This window comes from Cucumis sativus, chromosome 1, assembly GCF_000004075.3.
Source record: "Cucumis sativus cultivar 9930 chromosome 1, Cucumber_9930_V3, whole genome shotgun sequence".
In the NCBI taxonomy this organism is placed as follows: domain Eukaryota; kingdom Viridiplantae; phylum Streptophyta; class Magnoliopsida; order Cucurbitales; family Cucurbitaceae; genus Cucumis; species Cucumis sativus.
Window position 1 is genome coordinate 31,361,192 of NC_026655.2, and position 25,602 is coordinate 31,386,793.

At 37.1% G+C, this 25,602-nt stretch overlaps 1 protein-coding gene across 1 annotated transcript; it reads right to left on the reverse strand.

The window, feature by feature from the left end:
• Positions 1-729: 729 nt before the first annotated feature.
• Positions 730-23,406, reverse strand: LOC101211756 (GPI-anchor transamidase). Its single transcript, XM_004142478.3, has 10 exons — positions 22,890-23,406; positions 22,493-22,534; positions 22,232-22,376; positions 21,373-21,602; positions 20,592-20,649; positions 13,699-13,776; positions 13,498-13,586; positions 9,133-9,214; positions 1,328-1,510; positions 730-1,209 (listed from the first exon to the last, which is right to left on the reverse strand). The coding sequence occupies exons 1-10, from the start codon at positions 23,039-23,041 to the stop codon at positions 1,069-1,071; spliced, it is 1,200 nt and encodes a 399-aa protein (XP_004142526.1). The 5' UTR covers positions 23,042-23,406; the 3' UTR covers positions 730-1,068.
• Between the last annotated feature and the right edge of the window lie 2,196 nt (positions 23,407-25,602).

Consider the following 25,602-nt stretch of genomic DNA (forward strand, 5'->3'; position numbering starts at 1 on the left):
TGTAATTTATTTTCAAATTTTAAGGATTACTTGTTCAAAATCAAACAAGTTTTTTTTTTGTTGGAAGGTCTTGCAATCTAATAAGTATTAGTTTAGGAGTTTTCAAATTAAGGTGGATATTTTTTGGAATACCTTAAATCCTAATCAAAATATGTTTGAGAAATATTTAATTTGTTTTCTTTTTCACTTTAGGATTAGAAAAGTGTGCTATAAGTCATCTAGTTCTTTAGGATTTATTCATTTTATTCATTCAATCAATTTTAATTTTGAAACTCTAATAAAATTTATTTTCTGTAGACATAGCTAATATCAATCTATAAATCGACCTTTTTTTTTTGTCATTATTCACTTGTTTTCTTTTTTTTTACCTACAATTATTTTAGAGAGCATAATACTAAATTATTAATTGAACCTAGACTTGTATGAAAATCTATAGTGGCCATTTATGAAAAAATAGTGGATATGGTCATGAATGAAAATTGGATCTTATTTAAGGCTCCCAACTTTAATAGTTATTTCACTTACGTATATAATCCAAAAATACCGTGGAATGCAATTTCGATGGATTTGCCAATTTCGGCCAGATTAAAATTAGGTCTATATTTTCATAAACTGAACCAAATGGAATGGCCTACAGGAGAGAAGACTATGGACATAGAAATGTTCAACTGAAAATAGCCTAAAAGCCTGACATGAATAACAAATGGATGCATAAAAGAAACAAGGATAAAGAGGAAAAAACAATACGAGTACATGTACAACTCAACTGCTCTTGTTTCAAAATTGTTTTCAAATCATCAGCTCGTTAGAAAGAAATTTGAAAATGGTAATATCTCATAATGTTTGGATCCTTTCGAAACAATCCTTCTCTCGAAGATCTTTTACCAACCCTTGATTCAGCTCTTAAAGAGCATTTTTTTAGGCGATCATGGATCTCTTCCCATAATTTGATCAAAGTGTTAAAATTGTTTTGGAACATATTCAAGACGCAACATTTGGGTCAGGATAAACATATAAACAACTGAATTTCAAAGTGGAAGTGACGCACAAGAAATACGGGCATCCTTTTCACCTTGATAGCCACATGGAGATCCCTAAGAATGGAAGCATAATGACCAATCCATAGTTCACTAAAGTATCAGCATCTTCAATTCGTTCCATCTTATTATGCAAACTTCTCCATATACTTCTTAAAGCCTCATGTTCATCCTGCATTACGCATGGTTTACCCTCACTTAGCAATGCTTATCAATAATTCTTCTTTTATTTGTTCATTCATTTTATTCTTTTTTTGAGTGTGGAAGTTACAAGATAGAAATAAAGTTACCCTTGTGCTTGGTTCACTAAAATGATCCGGATTATCTGAAGATATCAATGTCCTTTCATTGTGCTGCGACACTTGATGTAATTCAGGTTCACCCCTGTTGTAGTCCTTTCTTGAGACAATCTTGTAAGCAGAATCGGTATGAACTGTTTCCATTACCGAGCCAAAGAAGTTCGTTACAGGAACCTAGAAAGAAGAGAAAGGGACAAATTAGCAACTATTCTACAGGAATAGACAATAAATTGGTGAAAATTAGAAAGTGAAGCATGACTGCTGCTATGATTTTGTTAGACCACACATCATACACACTTATGCTAGGAGGGGTAGTCTGGGAAATTCATACCTAGAGTAAGTGGGGTCATATATATATACTACTTTTATATTTTGGGACTTAGGTTATGTTTTGATATTAAACTTGATTGGAGAATGACTCCTCGAAAGAGCCAGTGCATTTTGTTCTCAGTAAATCAAGGTGCTAAACTCTCAGTAGAGGGTTGTTACATTGGTATCAGAGCGTTTGTCTTGGTTAAATTTGGGAAGATGCCGCTGAAGAAACATGAGGAGAAAGGAAAGGATTCCGACCAGACTGTGACTGATGTTCTGAAAGGATCAGATGTGTCCATGAAGGAACTGGCAGAGAAGGTTAATTTAATGATGCAGCAAATGAATGAGCAAAGGAAGATATCGGTTGAGAATTAGAAAAACATAGAGTTGATGTTCCATAACTTTAAGGACCAGAGGAGTGTAATCTCTGCCTTATCTCGGGGAGCCTGGATTCAAAGTATGGAGGAAAGAATGACCCCCCAAAACAGAAGTATCCGGAACGGAAGTACCCGGAGGAATTTGGAGAGTCTCTAGTGAAGAACGTGAATGACGAAGTAGGAGGACAACGTGTGAAAACAGAGGAAGGGTATGCCAATCGGAGTAGGTTTAGAAAGGTAGAGATGCCGATGTTTGATGGCAGTCGTCAACCTGACTCCTGCTATTCAGGGCAGAAAGGTATTTTCGTATTCTTCGGCTTTCAAATTCAGAAAAGATTACGGTGCCTTCCATCAGTTTACATTGGTATCGATGGGCAGATAACTGCCAAACGATTGAAGATTGGAAGGATCTAAAGCTCCAGCTACTTTATCAGTTCCGACCAATACGGGAATGTACCCTATGCGCACGTTTCTTAGTCGTCAAGCAAGAAACGACAGTCACCGACTTCTGTGAGCGTTTTGAGGCTCTGTCACCCCATTACCTCACCTCTTTGACAAAGTACTTGAAAGCACTTTCTTGAACGGGTTAGATGCAGAGATCAGGGCTGAAGTTGTTTGCTTTGAGCCAGTTGGATTGAGCCAGATCATGCGTGCGGCCCAGAGAGTTGAAGATAAAAAGGTAGCATAGAAAAATAGAATAGGCCCATACAAATACACTAAGCCTTTCAGCCCCTCCAATCATGCCCAGAAAATCCAGGTGTCACCCCAGCCAAGACCATTGAGACAGTGCCCATCCATTCCATCATGTCGGTGTGAAAGGACACTCCAATTAAACGCTTGTCAAACTCCGAACTACAAGCACAAAGAGCGAAAGGTCTGTGTTACCATTGCGACGAGAAGTACACTATGGGACACCCCTACAAAAGTAAAGAGCTGCAGCTACTTGTGGTGGACAACGAGATGCCAGGAGAGATTAACGACATGAGCATGGATACCGTTCCATCGGAGGAGGAAATGAAGGAAGTAATGAAACTATCTCTTAATACTGTGGTGGCTATCTCTAACCTGGCACCCTGAAGCTCAAAGGAAAAATTGAAATGGAAGAAGGGATGTTGTGGGTAGCTTCGCAGTCCACGAGAACCACAACTTCATAGCTCCTCAGGTAGTAGAAAAATTGAAATTACCACTAACCGATACCACCAACTACAAGGTAATCATGAGAACAAGTTCGACAGTGCGCAGAAAAGAGATTTATAAGAATGTGGTGGTCTCGCTATAGGCATCACCATTAAGGAAGACTTCTTACCATTGGAACTTGGAGGGGTCGATCTGATCCTTGGAATGCAATGGCTGAGAACATTGGGCATGACGGAGGTTGGTTGGAAAAATTAAACCTTGTCCATTGAGGTGGGTGGGAAGCAGATAATCATCGAAGGAGATCCTAGTCTCTCGATGTGAGAAATAATGCTTAGAAAGATGCAAAGCACTTGGGATAAAACCGATCAGGGTATTTCGTGGAGTTGCGTACAATCACGGCAGACATGCAAACGGAAGAGGGTGAGTGGAAACCATTGGCTTTACCATGGGGCAACCGATGCAAGGATTAGTTGAGCATTTCACGGAAATTTTTTAAATGCCTAACCGATTACCGCCATACAAAGATACTGACCACCGAATCGTTCCCAAGGATGACCACGAAACAGTGAACCAACGACCTTACCGCTATTCATCATATCAAAAGGATGAGATTGAGAGTCTAGTTGCAGAAATTCTTCACGCAGGGATCATAAGGCCTAGCCATGGACCCTATGCTAGTCCAATCCTCTTGGTTAAGAAGAAAGACAGGTGTTGGCGATTCTATATCAACTACAGAGCATTGAATGAGTTAATGGTGTCAAATAAGTTCCCCATTCCAGTAATTGAAGATCGTCGGATGAGCTGTTTGGGGCAAAGATCTTCACCAAGCTGAATCTCCGTTCAGGCTACCACTAGATACATGTTCACAAAGCAGATATTCTGAAAACGGCATTTCGTACTCATGATGGGCACTATGAGTTCCTAGCCATGTCGTTTGGACTCAAGGATGCTCCAACTACCTTTCAATCAGTAATGAACAAGGTTTTTAAACCTTTCCTAAGGAAATTTTTCCTAGTCTTCTTTAGTGACATCCTTATCTACCGCATAGATTTAGAATCTCGTCTCAATCACTTGACCCTAGTGTTTGAACTTTTGCGCAGCAATTCACTATATGTAAATTTCAAGAAGTGTCGTTTCGCTTAGAGTCGTTTGTAATACTAGGGCCATTAGGTGTTGGTAGAGGTAGTTGAAGCCGATCCACAAAAGGTACGGGCAATATTGAAGTGGCACCAACCCACCACAGTTCGAGAATTACAAATTTCCTGGGGCAACTAGCTACTACTATCGGTTTGTAGTAGCCTATGAACAAATAGCACAACCATTACATCGGATGATGGGAACTGATGCCTTTGTTTGGTCAGAGGAGTCTGTCCAAGCATTCGAACAATTGAAATGGGTCATGGTAACGTTATCTGAATTAGCTTTGGCTAATTTTCTAACACTTTCATTGTTGAGACCGATGCTTCAGAAATGGGGGTAGGAGCGATTTTGACTCAAGGGCATAGGCCCATTGCCTTTTTCAGCAAGGTTCTCTCTCCCCGCACACAAGTGAAATCTGGTTATGAGATGGAGCTTATGACTATTTTAATAGCTGTAAACGTTGGTGTTCTTATCTATCGAGACGACGATTTATCGTAAGAACTGACCAGCAATCTTTAAAATATATCATCGAGCAAATGGTGATCCAACCAGATTATCATATTTAGGTATCCTAGCTTCTCGGCTATGATTTTGAAGTGCACCACAAAGCCGACCCTCGGAATAATGTTGCCGATGGCTTATCATACATGCCACCTCGTGTGCATTTAGCAAACTTGACAGCCCTAGCCATTCTCGATGTGGATGTCATCCGTGATGAGGTTACATCTGACAACTATCTCCGACAAATAAGGAAAGATTTGGAGGTTAGTTCGGACCGTCAGCCAGGCTTCTTGGTGGTTCAAGGCAATTTGTTATACAAAGACAGACTAGTCCTATCTGCCCATTCCTCCTTGATTCCCACAATCCTTCACATATCATGATTCAATGCTTGGAGGTCATTCCGGCTATTTGAGAATGTACAAGAGGATTTCTAGCGAACTATACTAGCGAGGCATGAAAAATCTGATTAAGCAATATGTATCAGGATGTGAAACATGCCAAAGGAACAAAGCTAGCACTTTAGCACTCGCTGGCTTGCTACAACCCCTGCCTGTTCCAGATTGAATTTTGGAGGACTTATCCATGGATTTTATTGAGAAACTGCCACGTTCACAAGGGTGTGATAGCATCTTGTTGATGGTTGACCGACTGAGTAAGTATGCCAGGTTCTTACCCTTGAGTCATCCTTATACAGCAAAAATTGTGGTCCAGTTATTCGTTAAGGAAGTTGTACATGAGTTTGGGTTTCCCAAATCTATTGTTCCTGACTGGTATAAAGTATTTATCAGTAAGTTTTGGGGTGAGATGTTTCGCTAACAGGGAACTCAGCTATAGAGAAGCACGACTTATTACCCACAAACAGATAGACATACAGAAATCATGAATAAGAGTGTGGAGGCGCATTTGCATTGCTTCTGTGGTGAAAAATCAAAGAAATGGATGGAATGGGTGGACTGGGCCGAGCATTGGTATAACACTTCCTATCATGCTACTTCAAAATCCACTCCCTACCAAGTTGTGTTTGGCCAACCACCACCAGCCCTCGCTTTTTATGGAAGCCAGAAAACTTCCAATGCCACCCTCAATGAACAATTGCTAGAACGGACAAGGTGCTGCATGAGTTAAAGTATTACCCAGAGAGGGCTCAAGAACGAATGAAACAATACTCTGACCGCCACTGCCGTGAAGTCGAGTATACCGTGGGTGATTGGGTGTATTTAAAATTAAAACCTTACCAGCAGCATATAATGGCACGGCAGTATAGCGAGAAATTATCCCTTAAATATTTTAGACCCTACCAGATTGAAGAAAAGATCATTATCGTATCTTATCGTCTCACATTACCATCAACGGCATCCATCCATTATGTGTTCCATGTCTCTCAACTGAAGCAAGCTCTCACTAGCACAACTCCTATTGAATCTTCACCCCCTGCCTTTACCAATGACTTTGAATGGGAAGCCATACCGAAAGTGATAACTTGTAGAAATACAATTTATTACGGCCTTTTAGGTAGAATAATGAAGCCTTAACGCAAAAAAAAGAAAGAAAATGCATAGCAAAATAGACAAAATAGGATAATTACGCATTACAAGCATCAAAAGAGTAAACCACCTATTTATAACGATTTTCATATCTTAATGCAGGTCTTTAAGCGAAAGAAAGAGTAATGGCGACGCGACAAGCATCACGTGAATAGGCCACATGTCAACTAGGCAACAAGAGGAAGGATGCTAGGTGATCTACATTGCTAGAAGACAAGAATGGTTTGTGTGGATGTCAAAAAAGAATGAAAAGACGTTTGCGGAGCCACGCAGCAATGTTAGAGAATTAATGACACTCAGACTATGTTAAGTCCCATCGGCCTTTGCCTATAAATACAAGGTTATATCCTCCAAACAAACTGTGCGAAATTTATGGAGAACAAGCTCAACTTTATCCCTTATCTTTCTTTTCTACTTTAGGTGAGAGCTTATAGGAGATTCGACAAAAGTCCAAACCCCATTTTCCCCCTCGGTTGTAATAGGCAAAAATAGAGCCAATGAGCATAAGAAATTGTGATCAGAGGCTTGACTCATTTCTTGTAACTTTCATTTGTATTTTCTATTTATTCATGTTTGTGATCTGAACCTCACGGCCGAAAAGTCTAAAGTTTTCTTTATGAATGCAAAACATTACTACTTTCACTCACCCATTTCTTTACCGTTCCATGATATTTGTTCTTTGTAATCATAATAAAATGCAAAGTATAAATAGTTAGTAGAGAATCTGAATGATGGTATTATCTATCTTACTTAGTTAGGTGTTGTACTCGGTACATCATTCTTTTCGAAAGAAAGAATGAAATATTTAGTGTTGTCACTCGGAAGAGTAATGACCTGAACCTCAACTAAATAGGCGGTGAAGAGAGTGTAGAGATACAATCTTGTCACTAAATTCCTCTTTAACATACATATCGGAAATGCCAAGTCACTAAACAGGCAGTGAAGAGAGTGTAGAGATACAATCTTGTCACTAAATTCCTCTTTAACATACATATCAGAAATGTGAGTGTGTGGCGATAAAGCGCCGAAAGGTTGCTTGCCTTAATAGATGGTGAGTTATAGATAATGCAATCAAATAGATTAAATATAAATCATATGGTAATTTCGAGTATTTGCATCCCGAAAGGCTAGCAAGTATGGCGAAGGCGCCGAGAGGAGGCTCGTCCTAAATTTGAAATTAACAAGTAATTTGAATCGCCTCAATCTACTATTTAACTTTGTAACACATCAAAATTGCACAGACATTCCTTCCTCCATCTCGCCTAAATAGAATTGAGTTCACATCATGCATAACCACCACATCTTGTTCCCCTCGCACTTAGTATAGTTAGACTTAGAATAGTTTATATTATGAATACATCAATACTATACAGTCACCACATGAAATTAACGTACGCGTTATAACCATGACCAGTATAGATTCTCTATGTTCAACCCTGACTTACCCAGGAAACCTCTTTTTTTGCTTATGCTTAGTCAAGAAAGAGGAAAACTTGTACACAATTGACAAATCCTTGGACTTAGCTTACGCATAAGTAGGCGTCAGCCCCTTTTATCGCATGACCCTAGCTTAGTCGCATACTTAGAACCTAAATTCAATATCCATATAGCACAGAACTCATTGCACATAATGAACAAGCAGGAAGATATAACTGCTTATCGCTACAACAATCATAAACACAAGTGGGCGTTCAGTGGATGGAACTCCACTTTGGAAAGTTTAGAGTTGATCAAGGAACAATTTCCTTCTTTCTCCCTTGAGGACAAGGAAGCCTTCATCCATGAGTTATTGTTAGACCACCCATCATGCACACTTATGCTAGGAGGGGTAGTTCGGGAAATTCACATACCTAGAGTTAGTGGGGTTGGGTGACGTATGTGGTGTTATATATATATATATACTACTTTGGTATGTTTTGGGACTTAGGTTATGTTTTGGTATTAAACTTGACCGGAGAGTGACTCCCTCTTGAAAGGAGTCAATGTATTTTGTTCTCAGTAAATCAAGGTGCTAAACTCTCATTAGAGGGTTAACTTTTGAGAATCAGGACATTCAGATATTTTAAGGTTGGTCTCAAAAAGAAATCAAGTCGCATTAGAGAAATGTTAAAAGTCAGAAAAACATTAGATGTGTTCTTACATATAAAATTTTGAGTTTTACTGTCAACTAAACTAGATTTGTTTATAGTGCACCACCCGCTGCATTGACTTCTAATGAAAACAAACAATAATGTATTGGCTTACCTAAAATGCTCAAGTGATTGTTCTATCTTAGTCCCATATTTCAAAAATGTTTACAGCTATAGTGCTAATATCAATATTAGAATACTATAAAATATCTTCCTGTCCTTTATTGTCTTTCTACCATTTCCTATTTAGGTAAGCCCTTGAAAACTTCTATATGTATCTCTTCAATCAAAGAAATATTTGATTCTGATTCTCTCCAATCTTAGCATGGTGCTGGTTCATGAAATTAAAAAGTTGCTTTTTAGTGGTTACTTTGTTTTTAAATTTTTAACTTATGATATCATCATTTCCTATATATATATATAGTTATGAACATATACACACACACATATATTGGTAAAAGTATCACTAGATATTATCAAAGACCAAAATCATAATTTAGTTAGAAGAGAACAGGCACTTCAAAAGTTGCTGAGGACCAAAAAATTTGTTAAAATCAACCATATGACTTATACGTGGAAAAATAATGTAGTAACATATTATTCATGACTATAAAGCAGCATATGAGAATAAAATACTTTGGATGGAAAATTCATACCTCCTCCAATCTACGTTGGTATAGATCAGTTCTATAATATGCAGTTGACATCAACAAACTTGGATTATATGAATTGAAAAGACTGCAAATTTACACCAAAAGAGATCAAAAACCTCCACACAGGTAAATTAACCGAACAATGATAAATTTCTTCCTTCTTTTTGTTTAAACAAGAACAGAGATAGCTATAAACGTACAAAAATCAAATACACAGTTAAAACTCTATATTTCTAGATGAAAGAACATGAGTTAGTACATTCCTTATTCGAAGGAAACTGTGGTGCATAAACCTCTTTACAATACATTCCCATCTTCAATCAATTTAAGATATAAAGATTTTACTGCGAACCTGCCTCTAGACTCAAAAATCCAAAGGTCATACCCTCTTGCCACCAAAACCTGAATTTTGGCTCCGACACCAGACAAGTTTTTAAAAATTGACAGCCAATGGTAAGCCATCCACTCAAATGATTTCTCAAAATTTAGGGCTATTTTTTAATATAGCAAAATTAACCAAAATGTTTACAAAATATAGCAAAATATCACCGTCGAACTACTGTGATAGACCTGTAGACTACTATTTGTGCTTGTATGAGAGATACAGATAATAGTCTATCTGTGTATATCTTGATCCATCATAGATGGATTGTGAATTTTTTTTAAGAGGGGGCAAGACTCTTTATTAATGAAAATCTGAAGGTACAAGAAGGTACAAGAGATATATACAATGAAAAAAACAAAGAGACCATGGGATCAAGGGACGGAACCAGACCTCTCAACTAGGTTGACATCCCCTTGGGATCCTCATCATATCATATCCACAAAAAGGAAACAATAGTACAAAGGTACATCAATTGGGCAAAACGACAAGAGTACAAGAGTAGTAAATCTGCCAGAAATGTAAAACCTGATCCAACTAAGGAAGTGAAAAACTTATTACAAGATTGATCAAAAACAGCTCTAAAACCACTCAAAAAAGGCCAGTAGGAAGAAAGCCACCATCTTTCGTCTTCTAGCAAGCTTGAGAGATAAAGGCCGACCAATTAAAGGACAAATCCTGAATAGAGTAGTCATTAAACTCCTTGTTCAGTGTGCACCAAGTAGCAGCATTCATTTTTGCTATATCCAATCATTCAGACCAGCGCATTACCTCCCATGGAAGATCATTTGATTGCACTCATACCATATTACCGTGAGGAAGGCTTTAGACATATTACCACATATTAATCTCAGCTCCTACTTCAAAGACAGACCCAGGAGAATCTGTTTAACGTTGGAGTTGAAAGAGCCGTCAAAAGCCCAAGCAACACCAAATAAAGAGAGCAAATTTTCCCAACATTTAACTGAGTGTGGGCAAGTGAATAAATGCTGCAAGTCTTTCCCTTCTAGGCATAGAGGGCACACCGAGGGCATGACACAACTATTTCGGAGTTTCCTTTGCATAAACAAGGAGCCAACTATTACATAACCAAGGAGCCAACTCTTAGAATTGGAATTAATCAAAACTTCATCAATAATTCTGTTACACTCTTTATTAAGCAGCCAACTATTATAAAATCTGAATGGTGAAGGGCCCCAAATTACTGCTCCTGCGTCCAACAACAAGGGGAAATGATCAGAAACAGTGTGCGCTTGTCGAGTGACTCTAGTATTGTCAAACTCATCACCCTATTCTTTGTTAATAAAGAATCGGTCCCATAAAGATCTGGAAACCGTGCTGCCCTCCCTAGACCATGTGTATGTTCCATTTTGAAGAGGAATTTTCATGAGGTTTGCCGAGACAACGAACTTATTAAAATTCTGCATACCTCGCGTGTTTCTCCAGAACGGAAAACGTTCATGTTCCCAACAGGTAATGTTAAAATTTCCTCCCATGCACCATACCTCAACACAATAATCCAAGAAGGATAATAGTTTCGACGAGACGAATCTCCTTTCTCGGTAATCGCAAGGGCTATAGACGTTAGTGATCCAGCAAGAGCGTCAACTATTGATTAGAGACCATTGGAATTCTGATCCATTAATGGTAAACTGGGACCGCTATTTTTAAAGAAGAAACACAACCATTTTCGATATTAATGGCAGATGACATTTTACCTTCCTTTGTCTTTTCGCCAACCAAAATTTTAAAAGAAGGATTAGCGGGTGGGACCAAGGCCCAATGGATTAATGGCACAGTATCTTCTATTGACTTCTCTCTCTTCCTTGAATGCGGGTCTTCACATTCTAACAGATTGATTGCATTTTCAGTCATACCGCCAGCCTCTGTCTTCTCCTCCGGCACCAGTGAGGAAGCTTGGATGTGATTCAAGGCTTCAAACAGATTTCTTGAAAAGGAAAAAGCTGTTTTGGTGGATTTAAAGACTAAGTTCTGGAGGGAAGAACGAAACATCAACATCTTCATCTTCCAAAGCTTGCCTAACCCTTTGTTGATCAACAGGGTTTTTGAAATCTTTAACAAGACCTCCTTTCAAAATACTTGGGGAATCCAAAGACTCAATATCACCAAAATTCAAGAAAATATTACCTCTATTAAAATCTGTTATTACAATAATTGCAGGTATAAATCCACATAAGTTCTGTTTAACTTGGATTCTCAATTCACTCCAATTGGTCTGATTAAGCGTTTCAGTGGCAACATTTTCCAACCCCCAATACTCTCCAATGACTTTGAAGGTTTTTCTACACCAGTAGCCCAAAGGAGGGTTTCTAATTCCCAACCATCCTTCAAAGCCTTTCATTACCAATGGTAGGTTGTGTTTATATCTATCCCATTTTTCAAACTTAAGGTGGAACGGCCCCATCTCCTACCGTCTCCCTGGTCCATTGATGAAGTCTTCAATTGAGCCCTGGTCTACACTAATAAAAATTGAATAGTGGGTTGATGATAATTCTTGTTTGAAAATAGATTTCCAGCTTTTTCCAAATCTCTCTTCAATCATCAAATGCAAAGAGCCTCGTAACAATCCAAAGATGTTCAAACTTCACTTGAATAACCCCTGAATTTTTTATCACCCACTGGCTCTGTTTTGTTGTCTTCAAAAGAGAGGAAGCCTGAGAACATTCTCCTTCATCTTTGGTGACAGACTAAAAGTCAACTTCAATGGTGCTCTGAATTTCCTTCTTTTTGCCAATGGCGAAGTTACCCTTCAATTCAACCTCATCTAGCTTGTACTCTTAGTTTGTGTTGGATGATGAGTCAGTGGCAATTTTACAGTAGTACCATTTTGTGTACTCTGCTTTTGAAAGGAAACTCTTCAGCATTTTGTGAAATGTCATCCACCCCTATTTGTCATCTCCTAAGCACATTCAGGTGTTTGAGTGCCCACTTAACATTGGCCAACATAGCACCCATCCATTTTTTGCTGAGAACTTCGACAACTTTAGTCCCTCGGTCTAACTCCCCATGTTTCTGAAAGAAACAATCTTCTGGACCTCTTAATAACTCTGATAATGCTTCCAAGAACCATCTCAGTTGTGCTTCAGATAAGGCTAAAATTCTTTGAGCTTCTACATCTTCAACAAGGAAGCTATCATCTTCTGACCAAATGCAATAATACGACTGAAGAACTTTGTAGCTTACCACTTCCATTGCAGTTGCACCTCAGGCAGAGAGCAAATAACGACAAGTCATCGTGTGATTTCCATTCACTGAAAAGATAGTAAAGCAAAAATGTCTTTACGTTCGCCAATGAACTTAAAGGGGTGGTATGTTTGTCGGTCGTCGTCAGTAATCTGAGGGAGGTGGTCTGAGCAGCAGTCATTGAAGAGCTTTGTCTGCCGGAGGGGGAGGCAGAGACGAAGGGATGGACGAAGGAGGAAAGAGAGAGGAACATACCTTTATTTTTTATTTGCAGATAGATTGTGATGTTTTGTTATATTTGTAAATATTTTCAAAACTTCTGTTATTTACAATAATTTCCTCAAAATTTAATCTTTTGTCCATTTTTAATTTCTATTTCTGAATTTTTTATACCAGCTCCTTTAATTCCTCAAGGAATTCTTCCTCCTCTTCCCCTGTTACATCTTGCATGTGATTAGTAAACCATGTCATTTTCTTCCCCATTTCCTTTCCACGTATAGTTCCTCACAGCATCAAATAGTGGAAGTAATGGAAACTCTCTATCACTGGTGGATCTGTATCAACTTTCATTTCGATCAAATTGCTTACACACAAATACCTAAGCCTCCCCTCAATTGCAAAGGGGAAGAACAAATACCTCATAATGTAAGGCATGAAAAAAAAATTGATTCTCATGCAAATACAAAAACACCATTAGACTTTTTTAATTTTTGGCACAATTAGGACCTTGAGATGATAATGATTTAGATCAAATTAGTGAGAGGTGATAAGATCCAACTAACCTGATTAATGAAGTATTATCATACATATTTAATCTCTCAAAGAAGGCTAGTGTGTAATAGGTGAAACGGTCAACTACAGAAACACCAACCTATTGATTAAGAAGAAGATAAAAATAAATACAATTTGTTGAAACAACAATATATAGTAAAAACGAAACTTAGGGGTTATGCCTTACATAAAATGATATGAGGAACACTTACATCAGGGTCCAAGTGATGTGAATATGAGTTCTCTCCTTTCTTACTACTTCCAATGGCTAAAACACCTGGGGAGTGAAGCTGCATAAAGTAAGAAACTCTATTTCAGTACTGAATTTTTATAGCTCTATGTCCACGGTCCACAAAGTTGGTTACACCCCATCCCACAAATATTTTCATTGTTACTTAAAAACTGGGTCATCTCTTCTATCAAATTTATAAACCATGCTACAATATTTGTTTTCCTTGTGAGCTTTTAACTTCCTTGGGTGCTCCAATTTATTCATTCACAGACGGCTTAATTCCACAACAAGGAACATGCAGAGGGGAGAAAATGGTTTGCAGAAGAAGGTTAAACATGGAAGTAAAATTGGCAATATGCACAAAAAAAAATGTCAAGAATGAAACTCCCGAATTATTTTTAGCTCTTACCTCTCAAATTTTTTTGACAAATTCTGGGGCCACAAACTTGCACAAATAAGGTAGGTGGCCCACGTCAATGATGAATCCCAATCTTAAGGTTGGATTGAATTAAGGGTCCACATTCATCCTTAAAGTACTTGAGAGAGTTTAGTTCATGAGTTTGTGTAACCAAAATTTGAGAAGCTAATTTGTTTAGCTTATGTTTATATGATGCAAAGACCAGAATTTCAAAAGCCTAGTTTCTATAATCAATATCTGGTTAGTTAATTGCCAAAAATTAGTATATAGTTTAGAGATAAGTTCCACAAATCTAGATTAATCTATAGTTTGGTTCTATAGACCACAAAATTAGCAGTTACAATCCAGGATAAACAAAAGTAACTGTTAGAATTTGTGGGCTTGGGCTGTGTTGAAAGCTCATGGGTTCTTTGTAACCCTAATTTTCCTTTCCTTTTTTGTCTTAGAATCATGTTGCCTCTTTTATCTTCCCCTCTGTATTTTTGTGATTATGAGAAAATAGTAAGAAAACAATACTGTGGTTTTTCTCCTTACACTAGGGTTTCCACGTAAATTTGTGGGTTAGTTTGTCATTATTTGCAATACAAGAATAATGATTAGGTAAGTTCTTTCCCCTCTCTCCTCTTTCCCCTCTCTCCTCTTTCCCCTCTCTCCTCTCTCCCCTCTCCCCTCTCCCCTCTCCCCTCTCCCCTCTCCGGCAGCCGGGTTTCTAAGCAGACCTCTTAGTTAATTCTCAATGCATAACATGGAGGTTGTTAGTTGCAAAATCAACGAGTCTCACTATTGCATTTGGAAAGAGGAAGATGTTTGCTTTATTGAAGATGTAGAAACCGGCAGAAGCATCTTTCTTTCCAATAGCCAACTTAGTTGGACCCAGTCAATAATAGCCGACTTACTTAGAATTCCGCTGGACAGCCATTTTAGGAAATTCGGGGACATTAATAGGGAAGATTGAGAATTTCGAAGTTTCAAGCTAAGTCTGGTTGGATTCTAAGTTGCGATCACTGGCCATATTCAGGGGGTCTTTTCAATATTAGAGTATGCTTAGGAAAAGATCGGGAAGGTTGGAATTTGTTTTGTACGATGCTGGGAAAATTTGTCGAAAAATTGGATTACAATAGATGGTATTCTGAAAATATCTCCAAAATTCCTTCTTCGAATATGAGAGGCAAAATAAGTTATGTTGAAATGATAAAATCCCGTCTTTCTAACTCCCTTGCTCCAAGGTCCAAAACCAAGGAAATCGGTCAAATTCCTAGTCAAAACAAGAAGCTTCAAGTGTCCAAACATTCTCCCCTCCAGAACAAAAGTATCATGAAGTTGTGAAGGTTAATTTTGGAAATCTATGGATTATATCAAAATTATTTGTCTCAGACGACTGGAGACTGATCCGTAAGAGGCTGGAAGTTCTTTTCCAAACAAAAATTGTTATAAATCCTCTTTATGATGAGAATGCCCTCATTAGCATTGACCAAGGATCAATATTAGACTTCATCCGTGAGGAAGGTAAATCGCAAGCCTAGGGAATTTTCACCTCAAATTTGAAAGATGGGATAACCTCAAACACCACTGGGGATCACTTGTTCAAAAAGGCTATGGCAGCTGGCTCAAGATTAAAAACCTTCGTTTGGATTACTGGTGTAGAAGTACCTTTGAGGTCATTGGGGATCACTTTGGAGGTCTCACGGATATAGCCTCTCTGAAACTTTGAACTTATCCGATGTTAGTGAAGCTTGGATTCAAGTTAAGAAAAACTTATGTGGTTTTGTGCCGTCCACGATTGAAATTACTGACCTAAAAGGGGAAAATATCTACCTTCCTTTTGGAGATTTTGAATTCCTAAATCCTACCGGTTCCTTCAATGTTCCTTCCTTATGGGATGATTTTAAACTCTATTGATTGTTTAAGAGTTAGAGATGTTTTGCTTGATGAAGATTTTGATCCTTCTTTCTTCCAATCAGTACTGAAAGTCCCGAAATCAGTGTTTGCAGTTCTTCCCTGAGGTAGAAATCCTTTAGAAATTCTGAAGAAGTTTACAGCCATCCCATTGGCGCCAAAGAAGAAGACAGTGGCCAGCATTCAGATTGAAGGTGATTTAATTTTACGGGCAACTGAATAGGCTCCTAGTTTGCCAAACCCAAGACTAACAGCTGTTGCAAAAAGACAGTGGGGTCCACTGCTATTGATCCAACTTTTAAAATTCTCGAAGCCGAAGAGTCATTAAATGAGTCATTAGGTGAGAGGATTAATGAAAAAAAGGCCCATTTTATTCTCATTAAGAGTAATTATGAATTTTGCCCAAAACACTTTTAATGCAAAAAACATTTCAGATTGCCTCAGAAATGGAAAATTCAAATTTTGCTAGTGCAATGGCCCGTCTTTCTCCAGATTATGGAATTTCCAATCATTTCAAGTGTGCCAAAGAAAGTAAATCATCTCATGCTCCAAAAATTCTCAAACATTACATCTGCAAGCAAACCTCCTTCAACAATCTTTGGACTGCCCTACTAAAATCGAAATTAAATGGGGCATGTGACCTTAAAGTTCCCCCTTTGGACTCTCTTCAGATCCATCCCATCAAGCACTCCATTTCTGATAAAAACCCAGATCTTCTGGAACTATACTGCTCTAAAGTTCAGGCCCCTGAATGCTTCATTAGGTAAATGCAGACTCTACATCAGAGATTTTCAATTTTTCTAATCCACCATCACTAACACAAAGGCTTCTATTCTGCGAGGGTCCCCCTGCAAAGCTGATTATTCTTTCAAGAACCAACTTGATATTTCCTCTCTATTCAGTGTTAGTAGTGAAGAATCAGTCGGTGCTCTCAGCGTGTTTGACCTTAAATTAGACTCAGAGATTAAAGGGGTGGATCTTAATGCTCTGTTTAATGATGAAGGCTTCCCTTTAAATAAAGTTCCCTTGGATCTGCCAAAGGATTTATTCACATTAGTCAATGATTGTGGAATTATTTTGGCTTAAATTATCAATTCAGCCCTCCTATGTTGTTTGACCTCCAATATTATTCCAATATAGTAAGAGAAAGCAGAAAGAGAATTCAGAAGTTTGTGTAATGGCTTTGCTCGAGATGACTCAGGGGTGGAATAGCTTTTCTCTGTTTCAAAAAAAAAAGATTGAAGCTAAAGTTCACTGCTTTAATCCTGAAGGCTTCACTGGTTTTATTGGTTTGCTTGAAGCAATTCCTTCTCATGATCCTGGTCCAGATTATCAACTATTTGAGCATTCACCTTCAGTTTTGAGGTATGTGATGAAGAAAAGGTTTGCTCGTGGTTCCTGTGGTAAAGTATTGCTGGCTTTTCATGGTGGTAACTACCAAGAAGTATTTAGTTCAGAAGGCAAAAATGTTAATGTTTTGTGCAACTCATCTTTGGAAGTCTTCATTGCCAGAAACTATGGCTGCTCTTCTACTATTTCTCAAGCTTATTCTCTGAGATTATCTTGTTCATCATGAATCGTGTTATGGTCGAAAAAGGTGCTGGAATCTATTAAAGTGGCTTATGGGAGAAATATTTTGGTAAGTATTTTTAATACTTCTACACGCTTGGGGGATGAGTTTTCAATAGGAACATCAAACTTTGTCTTTGAAGATTCAACACGGTGTGTTGAGGTGTTGTAAAGGAAGTACAACCTTTTGTTGATGCTGATATTTTGAAAGATTTTTTTGTTCCTCTTATGGGTTTGGACTACTTTGGCAAGATAGCTTTGAGATCACCAGTTGCATCTTTTTGCTAGAATCTAGATCTGAATGGTTTCCTTTTGAGAGAGTCATTTCGTTATGCTTTGTAATTAGATCTCTTCGTTTGGTTCTGTTTTAACTTCATTTTTTCTGTTGGATTTCACCTTTTTAGCTTTTTCTTTGCGTTTGTTTCTGAGTGGTTTAAAATAAATTGCATGCTTATCATAAAAAGGCAATCATAATTATGGCTAAATATAACTCTATTTGACTTCCGTTTTTGCATGACCCTTTTGGTTATGCTTATTTTGAAACCTATTAGACCATTTTTAATGTTGTTTAACTGAAATTTTTGTAAGCCCCTTTCAATTACAATGACTTGTTATATTTTGTTAATGATTTGTAATATTCAAAATTAGATCATTCATATTAACGCATCTGTAATCAAAATTAAATTGAATTAGAAGTACAAATTATGAAAAATAATCAATTAAAAATTTGATGCATGATATATTTAGGATGTACAGTTCACAAAAAAAAAAAATTAAATATATTAGACCCAGGAATTCAAAATCAGCATCTCAAACACAGACACAAGAAATCCAAATTTCCAAATCTTGCATCCCAAACACTGGCATTTGTAATTCCCAGACATCAAAACCCTAAATAAGCCCTCAGGCATTCAAGTCTCAGGCATTTGATTCTGAACATGCGCGCCAAACACCCCACTAAGACCTTTTCTACTGTTGCGACGTTAAACACCGACAGGGTTCTGCTATCTGTTGTTGTGAGTAAAGATTACCAACGGGATGTTAAAAACACATTCTTGAATGGAAACTTAGAAGAGGAAGTGCATATGAGTCCTTTTCCAAGCTTTAAAGCCAAGTTTGACCGTCGGATATGCAAGCTTCAAAAATCCTTGTATGGGTTGAAACAGTCACCGAGAGCTTGGTTTAACAGGTCTACTACCTTCGTCAAGTTCCAAGGATATACTCAAAGGCACTTCGATCACACTTTGTCCACGTAAGTCTCTAAAGCTGGGAAAACTGTTGTGTTAATTGTCTACATTGATAACATTGTGCTATCTGGGGATGACATCGTTAAGATGAACCAACTGAAAAAGAATATGGGGGATGAGTTTGAGATTAAAGACTTGGAAAATCTAAAGTTCAATCTCCACTTTTGCTCTGCCGCTAGTGACTCTTCACAAAACCTGGCTTTGATTGCTTATTCTCAACTTGTTTGCATCGTTGTCAAAATTGTGTTTGGAAAGATCCTAGAGATTCTTTTCCGAGCATGCTTCTCAACATAAGACCTTGATGGAGTCATCAACTTTTAGCCTCCTCGTGGTGTTCCTTCTTCGAGGATCTTGAATTAAACTCTGTGCGAGCTGATGGATGTTTAGTCAGATATAATCTTGCAGTTTTTTATTTGTGTTTGTATTTGTATTTCTTTGTACTTCTTTTGGTTTTGTTTTGCCTTTGGACATTACTCCTTTGTTTTGATTTTTAGCTTGTTTGGATATGATGAGGTTGCTATGGGGGTGTCAACCTAGTTAAGATGTCCAAGTGCACCTCCTGATCCATGGTTACATGCTCATTATACAATTCTCTTGTATTATGAGCTTTTATCTCATTATTATTATATTAATAAAGAGGTTGTCTCCTTTTCAAAAAAAAAAAGTACTTCCTTGGAATAGAGGTAGCCAAATCAAAAGAAGGTATGTTGGAATGTTATCTTGTTGATACACCCATCGAGTTCAATGCTAAACTGGGAAATCCAGTTGATAAAGAAAAATATCAGGGCCTGGTGCGAAAGTTGATCTATTTATCTCGTACTAGACTCGATATCTTTTATGTTGTTAGTACAATCAGTCAGTTCATGCAGACTCCTTACAAGGAACACACGGAAGTAGTTAACAGAATTCTACTATACTTGAAAGCCACTCCCGGTAAATAGTGGATGTTCAAGAAAACTGACAAGCGCATTGAGGTCTATACTAATTCAAACTAGGCAAGGTCTGTTGTTGATAGGAAATCCACCTCTAGGTACTATACGTTCGTGTAGGGAAATCTTGTAACTTGGGGGAGTAAAAAGCAAGGGATTGCAGTTAGAAGCAGTACTGAAGCTCAGTACGACTATGAGTCTGGGAATATGTGAGGAAATCTGACTCCATAAGGTTTTATCTAATCTTCGTCAAGACTATGAGGTGCCTATGAAACTATTTTGCGATACTAAGGCTGCTATTAGCATCACTAATAACCCTATTCACCATGATAGAACCAAACACGTGGAAATTGATAGACATTTCATTAAAGAAAGACTGAACAATAGTAGCATATACATTCCTTCAAGTCAACGGGTTTCTTAGACAAAGTTTTGATTCCTGTGTGAGTAAGTTGGGTCTTATTGACATTTACGTCCCAATTTGAAGGGGAGTGTTAGAATTTGTGAGCTTGGGCTATGTTGAAAACCCATGGGTTCTTTGTAACCATAATTTTTCTTTGCTTTTTTATCTTGGCTCATGTTGCCTCTTTATCTTCCCCTTTTGTATCTTTTGTGATTATGAGAAAATAAAAAGAAAACAATATCGTGGTGGTTTTTCTCCCCAAGGTTCCCACGTAAATTTGTGTGTTAGTCTTTGTCATTATTATCAATAGTAACAACCAAATTTTGGTTCAACTCTCTAATCTTATTTTCAAATCTAATTTGTCTGCCAAACCCACTAACAGAATTGAGAGAATAGGAAGTTACTGCAAACCTGATTGAAGAGAGTAGCAGCTTGGCAAGTATCAACCATTATTAGCAGCTCCTTGAATCTATCAGTACAATATTGCCACCGAAGTTAATGTCAGCAAGGTGGTGTATATTAACTAAGAAAATAAAAATTCATTGTACAGAAGAAAGAAAATTAGTTTCCAATCAATCTGCAGTAACGATCGTTTTCGATCCATATGGTTCCAAGAGAGGTTGGACTCTGATTCATTTTATTCAGAATTGTTGTTTTTTAACCAATATTCATCTATTCACACTAATCACAAGAGACCATCCTCCAAATCAACTTATTTTGATATTTGAGAAACTTAGAGGGTTGTTTGGTGGATTGTAATGGAATTGGTTAGTAATGTAATGGAATCCAAAACTCATGTTTAAATTGAGCATTTTGGGCCTGATTTGTAATATTAAACACATTTTGTTCCCCTAGTTTTCAATCTAACCCTCTTCTCTACTGTTTTCACGCTTCAAGATTCCAATTATATATTTCACCCTCGATTTTTCACACAACCCAACACTCCTCAAATTTCCAATAGTCTGGTTACGTTCCAGCGCCCCAAACAACTTAGAGGAAATTTACAACCTAAGTGACCATGAAAACTAAAAACTAATTTCAAAGTAAACTTATAGTTTGCTTATCATCACTGGGCAGCCATCTGGATTACTAAAACTTCAGTTAATTGTAACAGTTGCTAATGTTTTTACTATAGTATAAACCAAACTAATCAACATTGGTGATTTAAGCTCACATGAAAAAACATTCCCACCTATGTTTTTCCTTCATTTGTTTCACAGCATCAGCTAAATCATGACTCTGGAGTTCTTCAGAATCCTGGAACTTCAAAAATTCATCTCCCCCATGTCCTGTCATGTATAGAAGAATGTGGCTTCCTTCGTCACTTAACAAGCGTTTAGATCTTGGAACAGCAGCCTCGTGGCGTCCAGTCAACACCCTTAAGAAATTTTCAACTGTCACCTCATAACCTCGATAATCAACCTAAGTGTAGACAAGACAGTAAATTTTTTCAAGAAATCATGACTGACTGGATGTCCTGAATTATGCATGCACCATATTGAAAGGAGGGGGCGTTCTCTATGATATATCGTGCAGAAAAAACTTCAGATTCTTGAAGAATGAACTATTTATTAGCAAAAGGAATCAACAGTGTAATAGAAGATTGGTATGCAATGTTTAGTATAATTTTGTTCATTTTATCTTTTAGATCGAAAATAAATTTTGTATAGACACAAGTGCAGCCCTGCTTTCTATAGAACATTGATTTCATATTTGGATAATAACTAATAATATTTTTTTAAAATAAATCAACGTAATTATATAATCATACAGAGCAATGATGCCCTAGAAAAAAAATACAGAAAATGGTAACTTCTATCAGGTATCCAGAGAAGGTAATGGTATTATTTTTAACTAACAATCCCAAATCCCAAATGCCACGGTGATGGTATCGAATTATATTTGATAGCTATATTTGAGAAAACAGGTGCAAATCCGGACAACTTGCAATACCAAGATAATGAATTCATAAGTCGGGTACAAATAAAATCCATAAACAAAAATGAACACAATTAGCAATTATGTGCAAAACAGTCTGTACAGAAACCGACCTCAACATTATCTCCATACAAGTTGATTTTATGATTTTCATTGTTAAACACTTCTGCAGGGTATTTGTTTCGAGGATTGCAAGCAATGTCATCTGCCAACATAAGTATAATCCTTTCGTCAGGTATTCCTAGCCTTTTCACAGTCCTAAAACAAAAATAAAGAAGATAATAATTTAGCGGACTTTTCACAAAAAAGGAAAAAATAACAAAGGCCTGACTAGATCTTACAAGAAAAATAGATCACCAAAGCTACTGTCTTACCTATACAAGGATAGTGTATTAGCCATGTGCCGATAATTAAACCTGAAAAACCACAATCGTTCATCAGGGTCAACAACTTACTGAAATAAACCACAAAAATATACACCTTAGACAGGAACTGGGCGCAATTTATCTCATGATAATTTATTCTCCAAACAGTTATAGCATTGCATCTGAAACAAATCTAAAATGTCTTTAAGACCACTAGTTTACTGATTTGATCCACTTGGCAGGACTAATTTACTCGAATGAACACCCATCACGAAGCACCCATCCAAGTAATAGAAAATAAAATTCTGACAATAAAAATTAGACAATCTCGAGCATAAACAAGTCGAATAATCATGAATTCACGAGAAACACACATACAAAAAAGTTGGAATAGGATTGGACAAACCAGTAGCGAGAGGTACAGACAAGAACTGCCCAGTTATTGGTGTGCAGAGTTGTCTCGGAAGGAGAAGCATAAGCCATACAGTTGCCCAAAACACCGAGGCCCAGAATCAGAATCAGAGGAAAAACCATTTTAGAAGTGTAAAACTGGTACATCTCGTAGAACTGCCACAGAGAACTTCAATTGGATCAAGACTTAATTCCCCTTGTAGAAAACTGAACCGTATTTCCCTAGTTTCACTCCATCTCTCGCAAAAAGTGCAGACACTGTGTTCTGTTGTTGCATCCACAAATCACAATCACTCTCCGTTCTTTTCCTCGCCTTCTGGATTTCAATTCTTCGTCGCCGGGAGCGTTGCGGGTGATTTGCCAAATAAAAAAGTGGCCCACATCTAAGAGGAAAAAAAAAGTGAATGAAAATTGACTTCCACCCTGCGTTGTGAATTAACCAAATTCATTTCTGAAAACACTCACGCACTTACAACTAAAAGCATTATTTGATTTGCTCTATGTTCCATATTTTATGTTATATGTTTTATCTTATATAATAGATATTAGATAATCAATTCTTGATCTCCCATCTTCAATATTCAATACTTGCCACTACTACATGTTTGATGTTCAATACATGAGGGTTGCTATTAGATGTTTGATGTTGCAATACTTGATGCTCTACGTTTTATTTATGTTATATGTGTGTTTACTTGATGTTCGATACTTAAAAGTACGTAAACGAAAATGTAGAACCAGAAAAAATTCAAAAAAAAGGCCAAAGACGAAAAAAAATATATATATATATAAGGAGTAAGGAAGAAATGCAAAGTATAAAGAAAAAAAAAAAAGAAAGGCGCATAAAATAAAAAGGAAAAAAAACGATGAAAGTTGCAAAACAAAGAAAAGACAATAATAATGCATTTAAGCTTAAAATTGTAATGATAAGATAAGGAGAAGGGCACTTTTTTATTGGTTTTTAAAAAAGCATCATTTTTCATCTAGGCTCTTATTTTAGGTCATTTGTGCAAATTTCTCACGTATCATTGGTGGCTTTGTCTTCTGTTTCCCTTTTTTCTTATACATATGGCCCATTCCACGAGCAACGTAAATGACCCACTATTTAGAATGGAATGAAAAATACTCTTTTAACTGTGTTTTCCCGTGGTGAAAAAGACTCCTTAGAACCTGAGAACCACATGCACGCCTATGATTAAAGCTCAACTCTCGCTATTTGACGCTCTATGTTTGTCACTCAATGCTCGTTACTTGATACTCTCACTTTGTCCTCTTCCTCAACCTCGTAGAGGAAGCAAAACAACTACCTTCAAAATCCCATGACCATGAGCGAATCCAATCAACATAAAAGATGAAAAAGAATCCATGGAACATGAGAGGGGTTGTGAAAGGAAGACAAATGAGTAATAGACAAAGATACAAGGTGAACCTCAAATCTAAAGTAAGATTGGAGAAAGATAACACCAATAGGGTTGAATAAGCAAAAACTTTTTAATATTGATATTCTACATCTTCAAAAGCATTACAATCCATTTTGTAGGCTAAATGGTCATGCATGGAGTGAAAGCCCAATAGTCATCCAAATACACTTAAATGCTAATTGAAGAAAATGCATGCATAGGGTGGAAGCCTAATAGTCATTCACATATATTTAATTGTCAATTTGAAGAAAATAAGACATAGAAATTTTAAACAAGATTGCATACTAAATTAAAGGTCAAATTGAAAAACTAAAAATGTAAAAAGTCTTCATAATGCCTTAAAATAACTCTTCTAGAATATGGCAACATAGATGTGCACGCTTGACATAGTTTGATATCATGTTTTTTCATGCAGTGCACAATTGAAGGAGTAGTGTAAAAATCTATTGAACTAACATTGTATAGAATTTATAGCTCAAAATTATTTATCGCTTATGTGAATTTGCTAACTTTTTAAGGTGTAGTGTAAAAATCTATTGAATATTCTTTGACTTGCTTTTTGCAATTGGTCATTCGGGTACATGCAAAGGTTCTATTGTTGAATGTGTATTTATTCAACAACACATTGTAGGTGACCTCCTTATCATATTGACAAAGTCGCCCCAATAATATATCATCTGCATGCATTGGTACTACATCACAAAGGATTTCATTTTTATATCTTCCCAAGGTAAAAGAAGTGAGAACTTGGGAGTTTACCGTAAGTTCAAGTTCACCTTTGTTTGTCAACCATTGAAGCTTGTATGGTTTCGGATGTGGATGAGTATTGAGTTGGAGTCTTTTTACGAGAAAATGTACTTACCACATTGGTGCAACTTCCACTATCAATTACCAAGCTACATAGAGTTTCTTCAATCAAGTATCTTGTGTGAAACAAGTTCTCCCTTTGATCTTCGACCTTTTCTTCCTTGATTTGTATTTAAGTACTCGTCTTGCAACTAAGGACATAGAGCTACTGAAATATACTTATTGTCATGTTCATCACATTTATTTCCGTATCAATTATCTCATTTCTTATCACCATTACCTTTTCATTTGTAAGCCCCCATTCCATTCTCCTTTTATCTATTAATATTTTAAATTTGAAAAACAAGTTTAAATCCGTTTGTCAATTCTTTGAGGTCGAAGCATTATAATAAGGAATGTGGAAGAAATTTTAGTTTGGAACAAGATTTGGAAATTTAAGTGTTGAAAAGATTTAAAAAACGCTTCTCATCTTCTTCTTCG

Coding starts and splice junctions, on each gene's coding strand:
- LOC101211756 (XM_004142478.3), bottom strand. CDS start 23,041: ATGTACCAGTTTTACACTTCTAAAATGGTTTTTCCTCTGATTCTGATT. Junction 22,377..22,492: donor AATACACTATCCTTGTATAG/GTAAGACAGTAG, acceptor TTTTTGTTTTAG/GACTGTGAAAAGGCTAGGAA. Junction 1,210..1,327: donor TTAGTGAACCAAGCACAAGG/GTAACTTTATTT, acceptor TGCGTAATGCAG/GATGAACATGAGGCTTTAAG.